Below are 15,386 nucleotides of genomic sequence, written 5' to 3'. Positions count from 1 at the left end.
CATTCACATACAAGTCTTTTTTGTGGACACATGTTTTCACTTCTCTTGGGTGGATACAGAGGAATGGCATTAATGCTGTGCATTAAAAGTGTGTTTCACTCTGAAGAAACTCTCAAAGTGTTTTCCAAATGGTCACGCCATTTTACATTTCCACCAATAATAAGTGAGGATTCTAGGTTTTAAACATGCTTTCTCCAACACTTGATATTTCTAGTCTTTTTTAATTGTAACCATTCTAGTGATTATGTGGAGATATCCCATTTTGGCTTTAATTTGCAATACCTGATGAATGATGATATTGTTAATATTAAACATGTATACATGGTCTTTATTGACATGCTCAATCACAACCTTTGCCTTTTATGTGTTTATTTACTTCTTATTGACTTGTAAAAACTTACACGTTCTAGATATATATCTGTTATCAGATACCTGATTTGCAAGTATTTTTAAGTTTGACAAAGTTCAGTTTATCAATCTTCTCTTTTTTAGTTTGTGTTATGTGGGGTCCTACCTAAGATAGCTCTGACTAATGAAAGCAAAGTACAAAGATTTTCTAGTAGGTTGCATTCTGTAAGTTTTACAGTTTAGTCCTTACATTTAGGTTTATGATCTATTTTAAGGTACATTTTGTGTATGGTGTTAAGTAAATACCTAAATTCATATTTTGCCTTGTGGCTACCCATTTGTTTCAGCTCTGTTTGTTTCCTCTCTGCTGTACTGAATTGCTTTGGCAACTTTGCAAAAAATCAGTTGACCACAAATGCCTGAGTATTTCGGTGTGTATTTCTTTTCCCTCTATTCTATTGATCTATAGATCTATTCTTATGCCAATACCAGACATTTATGATGACTGTAGCTTTATAGTTTTGAAATTTAAAGTCTTCAAATCATGTAAAGTAAATCCTTAACTTTATTCTTCTCTTTTAAAGTTTCTTTGACTATTCAGGCTCTTTTGTATTACCACATAAATCATAAGATTAGCTTCTCAATATCAACCAATAAGCCTCCTGAGATTTTCATAGGAAATGTACTGACAATATAGAAAAATTTGGGGAGAGTTGCCATCTCAAGTTCACTGAGTTTTCCAATCAATGAATGTGGTACATTTCTCCATTTGTTCAGGTCACCTCTAATTCCTCTCAACAATGTTTTGTGGTTTTCAGTGCACACATAATGCACTTGTTTAATTTCTTTCTTTTTTTTTTTTAAAGTTTATCTATTTATTTTTGAGAGATGGGGGGAGAGGGGGAGAGAGAGAATCCCAAGAGGGTTCCACGCTGTCAGCACAGAGCCTGATGCAGGGCTCAAACTCATCAACAGTGAGATCATGATGTGAGGCAAAATCAAGAGTCAAATGCCTAACGGACTGAGGAACCCAGTCATCCCTGTTTAATTTATTTCTAATTGACTTAATATTTTGGAAACTATTGCAAATGGATATTTCCCTTAATTTCATCTCTGGATTATTCATTGCTAGTATATAAAAATAGCATGAATTTTATCATTGATCATGCATTTTGCTACCTTGCTAAACTTGCATGTTAACTCCAGCGCTTTATTTTATAAAATTCTTAGGATATTCTACATACGATTCTATACTTGTGAGTAAAGACAGTTCTGCTTTTCTCCCAATATGCTTCTCTTTACTATTTTTCTTATTTTATTGTGCTAGTTAGAATATGCAGTAAAATGTTGAACAGAAATGGTAAGAGCAAATATTCTTGCCCTATTCCTCATCTTCCAGAAAACATTTAATCTTTTACCATTAAGCATGTCAGTAACTATAACACATTTCTTTTTAATGCTCAATTTCAGATTGAAGAATTCCCTTTCTATTTCTTGTTCATTGTGAGATTTTATTTTGAATGGATGTTTAATTTTGCCAAATGCTTTTTTCCACATCACTGAGAATATGATGTAGGTTTTGCCCTGTTTATTTACAAGGAATAGAACAGTATTTAAGTTGAACTAACATTGCATTCATGAGCTAAACCCCACATTGCCACAGTGAATGATGATTTTTGTATGCTTCTGGATTTGACTTGTTAATATTCTGTACAGGGCTTTGGATAGGTGCTTGTTCACAGATATTGGTTTTCTTTTCTTGTGACCCCTTTTCTGGCTTTAGTGTCAGAATACTGCAGCTTTCATAAAATAAGTTGAGAAGTCTTTTTCTTCTATTTTTGAAAACTACTTTGTTTATAATTAGTACTATTTATTTCTTAGGAGTTTAATAGAATTCACCAACAAACCCATTGAGGTCATATTTTATTTGTGTGGCGATTTTTAATCAGTAATAGAATTTATTTACTTAACATAAGCCTTGTCAGATTTTACATGTCTTCTTGAGTTAGTTTTGGTAATTTTTTCCTCCTAAGAATTTATCCATTTGTTGGCATATGATTGTTAACAATACTCTTTTACATTTTGGAAGGTATGATATGATGCCCCCTTTCATTCCTGATTTTGGTAACTTGTGTCTTCTTTCATTAGTATAACTAAAGGGTTATCATTTCGTTGACTAGTCAAGAAACCAAACATGTATTCATGGATTCTCTAGCTTTTGTATGTTTTCTATTTCATTCATTTCCATTTTGGCTTTTGCTTATTTTTTTTCTTATACTTGCCGTGAGCTTGATTTGCTCTTTTTTTCTTCATTCCAGAGGTGAAAGCTTGAATTACCAATCTTCCACCACTCCACATTTCTAATATAAGCATTTAAAGCTACAACGTTTTGGGGCACCCTGGTTGCCTCAGTTGGTTAGACATCTGACTTCGGCTCAGGTCATGAACTCATGGTTTTTGAGTTTGGGCCTTGCGTTGTGCTCTCTGCTGACAGCTCAGAGCCTGGAGCCTGCTTCGGATTCTGTGTCTCCTGGTCTCTCTCTGCTCCTCCCATGCCCATGTGTGCTCGCTCACTCTCACTCTCTCTCTCTCAAAAATAAATAAACATTAAAAAAATAAAGTTACAACTTTTTCTCTAAACACTACTTTAGCTGCAAACCATACATTTTGATATGTTGTGTTTCTATTTTCATTCAGTTTAGGACATTTCCTAATTTCTCTTCTGATTTCTTATTTGGCCCATGAGTTATTTTGTAGTACATTGTTTAATTTCCAAATGTTGAGAGACCCTAGAATCTTACAAAAGTTGATGTATAATTTAATTCTGCCATGGTAAGTGAACACACCTGTATGGTTTCAATCTTTTAAAGATATATTGAGACTGGCTTTATGGCTTAGTCTCAATGTATCTTATGGTGTACCTAGGATAAATTTGATGTGTACTCAAAAACAATGTATATTCCTGTTTTGAGAAGTGTTACATATGTACCAATCAGATCAGAAGATGACTAATTTTCTGTTTGATTGTTCTATTTCTTATTGAGAAAAGGGTACTAAAATACCCAACTATTATCATTAGATTTTAAAATTTCTTGATTCTGTTAATTTTTGCTTATATATTTTGGGGTAGATACATTCACTTGCATTCATTATATTTTCCTGATTAATTATTCTATTCAGTATTGTGCTGGATGCTGATGCTATCCTCAGATTTCTAAAGCTGTTGACTTAGCTTCAATGTTTTGTTTTTCTCTGTAATTTAAATTTAGTTATTTTTTTATTGACCTTCAAGTTTAGTGACTGATTCCCCTGCCATCACAAATCTACTGAATGATCCCATCCAGTGAAATTTTCACTTTGGTTGTGGAACTTTTCAGTGCCAGAATTAATTTCCTTCCTCCCTCCCACCCTCCCTCTCTTCCAGATTCTAATTATGTATCAAAATCCCCATTACTGTAGTTGGGACTTGGAGTAAAAGAAGATTAAAGGTAACTTGTTTATTCTACTCTAATCACTTTAGGGGACCATCTACTGACCCATAGTACTCATGTTGCTAGAGGATATGAAGGGAGTGTGTGAAAAGAAACTGAGGGAGCAGGAGAGTTATTTTGAGATGAAATAGTAGTTTGGCAGATTTTTATATCTTTTACTATCATTAACCCAGGGAATAAAGCTACTGTTACAGTAAATTCATATATCCAGAATAATAAAGAATTTGGAGGAGGTAGGTACCATGATAATTGTGATATTGTGATTTATAGTAGGAAATATGTATTTGTTCTTCATCCCCAGTCCCTGGCATGAAGCTCCTAAATCCCCTGTAAATTCTTTTTTTTTTTTTTTAATGTTTTATTTATTTCTGAGAGAGAGAGAGAGAGAGAGACAGCATGAGCAAGGGAGGGTCAGAGAGAGAGGGAGACACAGATTCTGAAACAGGCTCCAGGCTCTGAGCTAGCTGTCAGCACAGAGCCCGACGTGTTGCTCGAACCCACGAACTGTGAGATCATGACCTGAGCCGAAGTCGGATGCTTAGCTGACTGAGCCACCCAGGTGCCCCAATCCCCTGTAAATTCTTAAGTGATAAGAGCATTAGAAACATCTTTTGTTCTAATGAGGTGATTCTGGGTGGGCTCCTAGATCAGACTATCCCTGCTCCTTTACAGTGGGGAGGGGGGCTGGAAATGTGATAATTGATCACAGCTACATGAAGAAGACTCCATAAAATCCCAATAGTATGGGGTTCAGAAAGCTTCTAAGTTGAGGAACACATCCACATACCAGGAGGATGATACCCCCTCCCACCCCAAATCCCCGGGACAGAAGATCTTATACTTGGGATCCTCCTGGACCTCGCCCTGTGTACCTCTTATCTATCTGGCTATTCATCCATGTCCTTGATCATACCCTTTAATAAATTGATAAATGTAAGTAAGTGCTTTCTTGGGTTCTGTAAGCCACTCTAGCAAATAACTGAATCCAACACAGAGGGGAGATCACGGAACGCTCCAACTCATAGCTAAGTCAGACAGAAGTTGTGGGTAACTTGGGACTGACTTGTGATAGATATCTGAAGTAGGAAGAAGTGTTGTGGGGTGAGTCCTTAACCTGTGGGATCTGACGCTGTCTCCAAGTAGAGGGCCAGGATTGAGTTAAATTGTAGAACACCCAGCTGGTGTCTTAGAAGTGTCTGGTGGGGTGAAATCCCCACATATCTGGTGACGTGAAGTGTCCTGGGTGACAGTAAAGGAGAAAGACACAGGGAAACTGTAGGCTCTTCCAATTCAATATTTTTTCTTCTTTTTCTATACACATTTGAAACAAAGCCTAGTTTTTATTTTGTGTTTGGACAACACTGCCTCCTCTACTTCTTCCTGATTCCCTTTATCCTGACAGGAAGAAGTCCTTCATTCTTTATCCCTCCTTAACTTCTTCTTTAGATCATTGGGGAAAGAGTTGAGCTTTATCCACTGGAATCCATAAAAAATAGAATTAGCTACTTATATATAGACTATATCCACTATATAGAAATAGTGGATCACTGCTCCACTTTTCAGAGCAAGCACACAAAAAGGGATGTGGATGGCCTAATGTCTTACAGTTTGCATTCCTTCATATTAATTTAAGTTCCTTTTGCATTCAGCATCATTTTGCTGCTCTCATAAACATGAAACAGAGGCAGTATTTTTACTACCCTCATTTCCCAGGTGACAAATGGTGGTTCAGAGACGTGACGTTAATAACTCCTAGGTGCACAGTTAATAATTGTAAAGCCAGGCATTAAAATGAGGTTCCCTATCTCTAATGCTTATGCCCTTTGCACTATATCATATTATACAGAAAACAAAACAGAGCAACCAGGTAGTATAGCCATTATTCATCAAAAATATAGAGAGGTTACACATGCTTCCAACCTGCTTATATTATAACCCTAGAGGTAAAATAATCAAAATATTTATTTAGGGGAAAAAATGGGTGGAACGTGTGTCTCAAAGGCAAGAATACGAAAACAAAATGTTTTCTGTCATTCTTCCCAGTGACTTACCCTGTAGCCGACATCTTCCAACACCACAGATGTGCTCACAGTGGAGTCTGCTTGCCACAAGGTCTCCTTGATGCTACAACCATAAAGGAATACATTCTTCTTTTGAGAGTGCCCATGGAAATCACAGAAGACCTACAATGGCCAAAGGGAGGGAAATCTAGGTCAGTTATACTGGTCTTTTAAATGTTTTGAAGTGTCAACTTTCTTAGGTAAATACTGTTTACTTAGCAGAACCAGTCACCTGAGGATTACTGGTGATTTTGGTAAGAGCTACATTGGTGAAGCCTACCACTAGACCTGTAAATAAATCCATTTGAGAACTTCCAGCCCTGACCACACTGTCTCAGACCCAAAGAACGACTCAATTTGCCTGGATGATTCCTGTGCAGTGTCATTAGAAATAATACATAGTTTTTAAGACACTAAGTTTTAGGGCTGTTTGTTATCCAACAAAAGCTAACTGCTTCAATAATGTGTGTTCTTATTTGAAATATTTATCGCCACATATTAAATATACTCATCTCCTCCCCAGGGAAGATTCCTGAACACCCATCCAGTCACAGGATCAGACCTTAGTACAAATTGTACAAACTCCCATGATGGCTACCAGACCCCATATGTGCCTCTTCCTGACCCATGAACTAAAAAGGCCAATCATCTGCCTTTTACCCACCTACATGCAACAGTGGAGTGAGGAAACATTTCACCCAATAAACACTCATGTTTGAAAGAGGATGAGCAGGATGGGCAAAGGAGTCACTTGTTTGTAACAATTCTTGAATAATAATGAGCAGACACTGTGAGGTTCCTGTATACTGTAGTATAATGTAATGAAATGTTATGTTTCCTCCCTGAAATCAGAAAAGGACCTAGTGCCGACCATCAATTATACTAGATACAACTGAGAAAAGAGAAAAATAAATGTAAGAGAAAAAATAAAACGTATAAGAATTAAAAGGAGTAAATAGCAGTGTCTTTATTTTCCTACATAAAGGTCGTAAAATGTAGAATATCAAAAATCTGTATGTGCATACAAAATCACAGGTTAGAATATCAATATCTAAGAGTCAAGTCCACTTATATATACTATTGGTTTAAAAATCTATCTTTAAAAATAGTATTGGGGCACCTGGGTGGCTTGTTCATTTAAGCCTCTGACTCTTGATCTCAGCTCAGGTCTTGATCTCAGGGTCATGAGCCCAAGCCCCACAATGGGCTCTGCACTGGCCATGAAACCTACTTTAAAAAAAAACATTATTTAGGAGCATGTGTCTGGCTTAGTTGCTGGAGCATGCGACTCTTGATCTCAGGGTTGTAAGTTAGAGCTCCACTTTGGGTGTAGAGATTATTAAAAAATAAAGTCTTTAAAAATAGTACTTAAAATACCATTAAACCATTAATTCATAAGAATAACTTTAAAGATGTGTAAGACACATTGTTTAGAAAAATGAAAAATCTTCAATCTCAGCAAATGTATCTTTATAAAGGTTCAGTGAAATCTCAATCAAAACCCACAGGAGATGTTTTGTTTTGGTTTGGTTTTTTATTTTGTAGAAACCTACAAGCTGATCCCAAACCAAAATAGAAGTGCAAAGAACCAAGAAGGATTGAGGCAGTCTTAACCAAGAATGAGAAAACTGTACAAATTATGTAAAGATATCAAAATTTATTTTGAAGTTACGGTATTTCATACACAGTATTATTGACAAAAGAATACACAAATCAATCAATAGAGAAAAACAGATATTCCAGAAAGGGAATCACATATATCATCACCTGACTTATGATGAAGTTGACACTGGCACAGTGGGGAAATGATGGTCTTGGAAGACATATGGTCCAGTGTAAACAACGTAGAAAATAAAAGTAAGTGTGTATCCCTACTTCATCATATGTTAAAAAATAAATTTTACACATGTGGTAAATCCTAATATGAGAGAGAAAATAATACATCCGCCCGGGGGTAATGACATAGATGTATGACCTTGGGGCTGAAATAGAGTTTTTTGAGGACACAAACAAGGAATATACCTAAATTAAAATACTTAAAAATTAGATCTAGTCCATTAAGAATTTCTGTTCATATGAAAGGGGTGCCTGGGTGGCTTAGTCAGTTAAGCGTCTGACTTCGGCTCAGGTCATGATCTCGTGGTTCGTGGGTTCCAGCCCTGCATTGGGCTCTGAGCTGACAGCTCAGAGCCTGGAGCCTGTTTTGGATTCTGTGTCCCCCCCTTTCCGCCCCTCTCTCACTCTCTCTTTCTCTCTCTCAAGAAATGAATAAACATTAAAATTTTTTAAAAACTAAAATAAATAAAAATGGTATAAAAATATGAAAAAACTAAAGAGTGAAATAACCTATTTGCAGTCCATATATCCAAAACACACACACATTTTTGTACATCAACAAGAAAAAGAGAAGCATCTCAATTTTTTTTAATGGGCAAAATTCAGGTGCCTGGATGGCTCAGTCAGTTAAAAGCATCGGACTTCAACTCTGGTCATTACCTCACAGGTCGTGGGTTCAAGCTCTGATTGGGCTCTGTGCTGACCTCCCGGAGCCTGGAGCCTGCTTCAGATTCTGTGTCTCCCCCTCGCTCTGCCCCTCCCCTGCTCATGCTCTCTCTCTCTCTCTCTCCCCCCCCTCTCAAAAATGAATAAATGTACAAAAAATTTAAAAATGGGCAAAAATCTTCAAATGACATTTCACAAAAATGTCCAAATGGTTATTAAGCAAATGAAAGTGCACTCAGCCTCATTAATATCAAGAAAATATAATTTATACACCACAATGAGATGCAACTGCATCTAAGCATTACTAGGACTGCTAATATCATGAATACAGACAATGTTAAGTGGTAACCATGATATGGAAGAAGTAGAACTCTCTAACCCAGTTTGCGGACTTTAAAGATACCATTCCTCTGGACAACAATTTGGAGAGTCTTCTAAAGTTGAATATGTACATATTCTAAAACCTTCCAACAGAAATGCATCCACTGAGCACCAGAAGATAATCAAGACTGTAAACAGCAGTATGATTTTTACTAGCTTGAAACTATAAACAGCACAATGGATTATTTAATTATGGTACAACCATTCAACAGAATACTATCCAACATTGTAAAAAAGCAAGCTAGAGACAAAAACAGTGCGTGTAAGGATTTCCTTTCTATGATGTTCAGAAACAGGCAAGGCTAATATCATGGCGCAAATGATGGTAGTGTTTATTTTGGGGGGCTGGGTATTGTTATCTGACATCTCTGGGTTGCTGGACATGTTCTTTTTCTTGATTTAGTTGGTGGTTACATGGTAGGTGCATTTTGTGATGATTTATTAAGCTGCACAACTGTGATCTGTGTGCTTAAAATTAACAGATGATACCTACACATTTTGTGTTTCAAGGAGATAGAAGTCCTTATGTTTTAAGGACGTATGTCTTCACATTTGCTCCTTAGTTTCTAGAAATGTAGCCTTTGCAAACTAAGGACACAGAATACATAGCCAAAAGGTGTTTTTTAAATAATGACACAGAATTGAGGATAAATGAGAGGAGAGTAAACAAGAGTGAAAATTTTATGTGACAAAAGGAACAGAATGAGCAAAAATAGAAATACTTACATTGGAATGAATGTAATGTCTTACAGTTAGATTCAAACCGTAACCAGAGTGAAAGGTAGACACATTTAGCTGAGAAGTAGATTTTGAATGAGAGATCCAAAAGTTTGGGATGGCAATTTGCTGAGAATAAATCAGAGGCCACAGATGCCAAAAATTAATCTAATCATGAATTGCTTCTGGAGAAGTAAAGTGCTCATATATTAAGAGAACAATCCATCGAATGTACCTCATACTGGTCAATTTTTATCTAATATTTTTTTGATTTCTAAGTGTGGCATTTTAGAATAAGCCAGGACATCTCAATAAGGAGGAACCAGAAAGCCAAGAGAAAGGGGATGTTTGTAAACAAGTAACAACTGAGGACACTGGAGATGTTTATCGCAGAAAAAAAGAAGGCTCAAAGGGGTCTGGGTAGGAGTCCCACAGATTTCCAAATTCTCCCAGTTGGAACATGAATAAATGTACTTGCTATTATTTGCTGTACACACAGGCAAAAGGAAAGAATAATCTGGACACAGATTCTAGCTCTATATTAAACTCAACACTTGTTGAATATCTATTACTGGCGAGGAATAACTCTGGTTATCGCTGTCTTAATATGCTGTCAAAGCTTTAAAAGTTTCATCGGTTGGGTGTCTTACTTCAGGTCATGATCTCACTAATCCTGAGTTTAAGCCCCAAGTAGGGGCTATATGTTGATAGCTCAGAACCTAGAGCCTGTTTCAGATTCTGTGTCTCCTTCTCTGTCTCTGCCCCTCCCCCACCCATGCTCTGCCCCTCTCCCTCCCTCCCTCCCTCTCTCTCTCTTTCAAAAATAAGTAAACATTACAATTTTTTTTTTTTAATTTCCATTCTCTGAAAACGCTTCAGCAGAAGTCAGATGAATGGCTCCCAATGATGTTGTTGGTTGAGAAGTTAGACTAGTGATGTTTTTTTGGTATGTGATAAAGCCCTCAAGTTCACACTGAATAGGAAGGTGTTGACAGTGGGAATGCAGTCCAGGACACTTGAGCTGCATGCATAGGGCCATAAACAAACACACATGTCAAAGAAATAAAAGGACAAGTGAGTTAATGGTCTGCTTACTCATGACAGAAGAAGAGGAAGACTAACATTTGATAGCAGGTTAAAGCTCATAGGCCATGCTGCTTTGCTGGTGGGCCACAGAACTAGGGAAGAATCAGCAGTGTCAAGACCAATTTTCTGGAAACAAGGTTATTGACAGACAAGGAGCATGAACTTAATCAGGAGCCAGAAGGCAGGTTTGGAGACAGACCAAGTATCTATGAGCTTGGGGTTTTAAGGACTAAAGGACTGAAAACAGTTCTGTATATTCATCTTCCTGTCCCCCCCCCTTCTCTTATTTGTCAATAATACATTGACACTGTGAATTCCCTGTTAGCAGAAAAGCATTTCTTGGGGCACGTGGGTGGCTCAGTCCGTTAAGTGTCCAACTTTGGCTCAGATCATGATCTCTCACAGTCCGTGAGTTCGAACCCCGGGTCAGGCTCTGTGCTGACAGCTCAGAGCCCGGACCATGCTTGGGATTCTGTGTCTCCCTCTCTCTGACCCTCCTCTACTCTCTATCTCAAAAATAAGTAAACATTAAAAAGCATTTTTTAAAAAAGTATTTCTTAAGTATTTTTTCTCTCCCAGAAAAGAATTTTATTTTTCTTTATGTAGAATCCTTTATTCTTGTTTCAGGTTGAAGTCTTCTGAGAAAATAAATCTCCCCAGCTTCCACATATCACTGAGCTGTGGGTGCCAGAGCCGAAATGATAAGCAGATTTGGGAGGAGGGAGTTGGTCCAATGACAAGTCAAATCAGGCACAAGACACAGAATGAAAGCACAGAAACAGTGTTCGAGCAGAATAAGTTATTCCCTATAGAGGGGTGTAATTAGGCAAATGCACAGAGAAAAGCAGATGACAGAAAAATGTGGCAGTAGAAAGAGAGACATGAGAGATGGGAAGGAGAACTGCCCAGGCTTTTGGTACTTTCTAGTGCCTGCAAGATTGCGGGACTTCTTTCCTCCAAACCTACCTTGCTATCTGGGTTACTGGGAGCAAGATTCTGTCCTTTCCAACAAATACATCTCCATCAGCCAGTGTTTCTCCATCCTGTCTCTGCACTAAAATCTCCTAAGGAGATTTTAAAAATATCAATGCCCGGAGCCCACCTCCAGACATTTTTATTTAATTGGTCTGCATTGACACCAGGGCCATGGGGGTATGTTTCAGTTTTCCAGGTGATTCTAATGCGCAGGCAGGGTTGAAAACCACTGCTCCTATCAAGGGTGTGGAGCAGTGATCTCTCATGTTATTGAGTGTCAGAATGACCTGGAAAAGTTGCCCAAGTTCAGACTGTAAACCGCTCTCCGGTAGTTGTGGGATTCCATTAAGATTGGGGTAGGCTGGGAATTTGCATTTCTAGCAATTCCCGGTGGCGCAGATATCCCGGTCCTAAGCCCATGCCTTGACAGCCTCTAGCCTAAAGGAACCAACAAACTTGTCGGAGGTTTAATCCTCTGCCATAATGAACTTGCCACCAACCTTAATCTCTTACACCTCAGTGTCTCTCTGTGAATTAAACACCCACCGTTCTTAGGAAAAGTGTGCAAACAAATTAAGGTTGTGTCTTAGCAACAGATTCCTCAATAAAGCCAGAATCTTTGCCTACGTGGTGACAGGCGCTCCTTAAACGCTGAATTCAACTGGAGTAAAGAGTTTAATTTTTTTTTCTGATCCTTACAGATTTTGGAAGCTGAGGTCAATGACAAAGTATAGACTTAGTCACCTGTGGGAATCAGCACTGCTTAGCCCTGGGATTTCTCATGGCCACTGGAGACTCAAAATAGAGGCGATGCAGACATTGTCCTGCTTTTTGCTCAAATGACATCCTAAAAATAAATGCTTGTTAATGATAAGAAGTGTGTGTTCTTCTAAATTATAGGGGGCAATTACAAGACAAAGTATCAAGTTATTTCTGTTGAAGGAGCTTTTTCTCTCCTACCGGAAGAGGTAATGTTTCTGCTTCCTTTCTGTAAAATTCTGTGCCAGGTAAGTAAGAAGTCTGCCCAGGTTAACCTCTGGTCCTAGCTTCCTTAGTCTTCAATTGATTCAACAAATATTTACTGGATGCCTGCTTTGTGGCAGGAGAAATTAAAATTTTAATATAACACAGCAATGTCCTTAATAACAATGCCAACAAGAGCAACAATGGTTACTTTATCGAAGCCTTATGATGTTTCTGATCCTGAGCTAACAACTTAATATAGACTATCTCATCATGAAACAGGTTCTACCATTATTCCATTGCAGCCAAAAAAAGTGAATTTCAGATAAAATTAATAACCTGTCCAGACATGCCCAACTTTGCACTGCTTTTAAGTATGTGAGTAAATATTTGAACCCCAGTATGTTCTAATCCAGAATCTGTGTTTCAAAAACGCATTTTAGATTTCCATATTGCCTCTTCCAGGAGCTGTTTTGTTGGCATGATCCCATGGGTATATGGGAAACCATCTTGCAGTGAGAGGAGGGTGCAAGTAGAGGTATGTATGGGGTCTCTGGGAACACAAACAAGGGCACGTTGCACAGTCAAAATGAACAGCAGCCTTGATGATGTGTGATTTAGGGATCCTAGAATTTGCTGGGGGGAGGGGGACGGGGGAGGGATTCTAAGTAGAGTCCTATCGAGTTGGAGCANAAGCCTTATGATGTTTCTGATCCTGAGCTAACAACTTAATATAGACTATCTCATCATGAAACAGGTTCTACCATTATTCCATTGCAGCCAAAAAAAGTGAATTTCAGATAAAATTAATAACCTGTCCAGACATGCCCAACTTTGCACTGCTTTTAAGTATGTGAGTAAATATTTGAACCCCAGTATGTTCTAATCCAGAATCTGTGTTTCAAAAACGCATTTTAGATTTCCATATTGCCTCTTCCAGGAGCTGTTTTGTTGGCATGATCCCATGGGTATATGGGAAACCATCTTGCAGTGAGAGGAGGGTGCAAGTAGAGGTATGTATGGGGTCTCTGGGAACACAAACAAGGGCACGTTGCACAGTCAAAATGAACAGCAGCCTTGATGATGTGTGATTTAGGGATCCTAGAATTTGCTGGGGGGAGGGGCACGGGGGAGGGATTCTAAGTAGAGTCCTATCGAGTTGGAGCGATCCAAGCAAATAGAATGAGAAAGAAAGTGCCCTGGGTCTGAGGAATTTCAAACATTCAGAATAAGCCTGTAGAGCACAAGGAGAATGGGCCTTAGGGTCTGCAAGTGGGCAGTGGGCAATGAGCGATGCCCCCCTGGGATGTTCAGATGCTCTCCTGAAGGAAGGGAAGGAGTCACAAAAGTGCTTGAGCAAGAAGAAGCAGCGTGGTCAGACCACCACAAAAGGAGCTTAAAGAGTTCACCAGAGAGACTGACACCAGGCCCCAGGGTGACAGGGGCCTTGCTAATGCAGTGGAAGTATGGAGTTTAAGGCAGCTTAAGTATGGAGAGAAAGGACATTGGGTGACAGAGGGAAGAAGGAGACTCTACAGAAGTTGAAGACTAAATGGATCTAGGAGCCAAGTGAGGAAGAGGTTAGGGATACCACCTGGATTTCTGGATTAAGTGAATATAGGCAATAGGATCATGCTTTCCTCCAAGGCAAGGGACATGGGAATATAGGCAGAGATGAAGATTTGGAGGTTTCTTTTCATTAAGTTGTGTTTTGTTTGAGCTGGAGTGGTGAGTATTGAACTTGTTCACCCCGGGGCTAAACTGACTCTCCGTGTCTCGCTTTCTCCATCAGCAAAGTGGATGGTGTTGATTGGATTACAATTCTGAAATCAGGCTCTATGCATCTCCCCAGTACCTTTTCCAATGAAGTCTTGTCGAGCTAAATTGCAAGGTTAATTTAATTCATGCACAACATTGAGTTCCATCATTTCTTGCTCAGCAAAGAGGTTGTTCAGGGCCACATTACTATGTTCCTCACATGCCTTCCCCACCTCCCCACGCCCTCCCTAGTCCCATTCCTGGTCCTCAGCAAGCTAATTGGGCCCTTATGCAAGAGGTTAGCCCCCATCTCACACATGCCCTCCCTGGCCCCCACAGCTCACCTACCCCTGCCTGGGTTTACTGCTCTGCTCTGCCAGCTTTAAGCTGCGGTATTTTCCGTTCCTGACATCTGGGTCTTGTTCCTGCTTCCCAGCAGTGAGACCTCTGCATTATTTATGCCACCGCCACAGGAAAATGAAGGTGAGGCTGGAGCCGTGAGAAGGCAAATTCTGGGGTATGTGATGAAAACCCCAAACAGCAATGCTTCCAATTAAACCAAGCAAGGCTCACTGAAGCCCTGGGGATTCCAACTTGTGCAACATGATTTTCCGGATAGCTTTCAACCCAAGCTCCTGAGCGTGGCACAAACATCTCGATGAGGAAAATCATCTTGGTGGCATATTCAATTGTCCTCCAAGAGCCCTGTTCGCAAGAGCAAATTTTCCAGTCCTTTTAGTGACAGTCATGCTCTCTCCTTCAGGTTTCACCTAAGTGAGAGCAACATCCAGGGGACCTGGGCAGAAGTTACTTCTACAACCATCTGAAAAGGGGATTTTATACTCTATTCCCTTTCTTAAAGGGAGAGACTTCTACTTACACTGGACCATTATGGGCTAAAGTTCTAACATGTCCTTAACAAAAGCAGCCTTTACTCATAGATCAGTGTGACCCCTCCAATGGCTAGTGTGGGGTGAACAATTTCACATTAAACTCAGCTCATGCTTCAATAACTAACCAGTTAGGAGACAGCCCAGGGTGGGACCCTTTATTACATGTTATGAAATGCTGGAGGTTTTCTGACATCCCGGTGGTATGCATTATA

General features: G+C 39.1%; 1 protein-coding gene across 1 annotated transcript in view; it reads right to left on the bottom strand.

Annotated features, from left to right (window-relative positions):
* Window positions 1–15,386, bottom strand: part of AGBL1 (AGBL carboxypeptidase 1) — a gene marked incomplete at its 5' end in the record, with an annotated part of 692,079 nt that overhangs the window by 325,182 nt on the left and 351,511 nt on the right. The window contains one exon of the mRNA XM_077774253.1: window positions 5,891–6,022. Within this exon, the coding sequence (XP_077630379.1) occupies window positions 5,891–6,022 (132 nt within the window). The remainder of the gene's footprint in view (window positions 1–5,890; window positions 6,023–15,386) is intronic.

The sequence above is a fragment of the Crocuta crocuta genome, unplaced genomic scaffold (assembly GCF_008692635.1).
Source record: "Crocuta crocuta isolate KB4526 unplaced genomic scaffold, BGI_CrCroc_1.0 scaffold7, whole genome shotgun sequence".
In the NCBI taxonomy this organism is placed as follows: Eukaryota; Metazoa; Chordata; class Mammalia; order Carnivora; family Hyaenidae; genus Crocuta; species Crocuta crocuta.
Note: the sequence above shows the minus strand (reverse complement) of the source record. Positions and strands in the feature narration are given on the sequence as shown.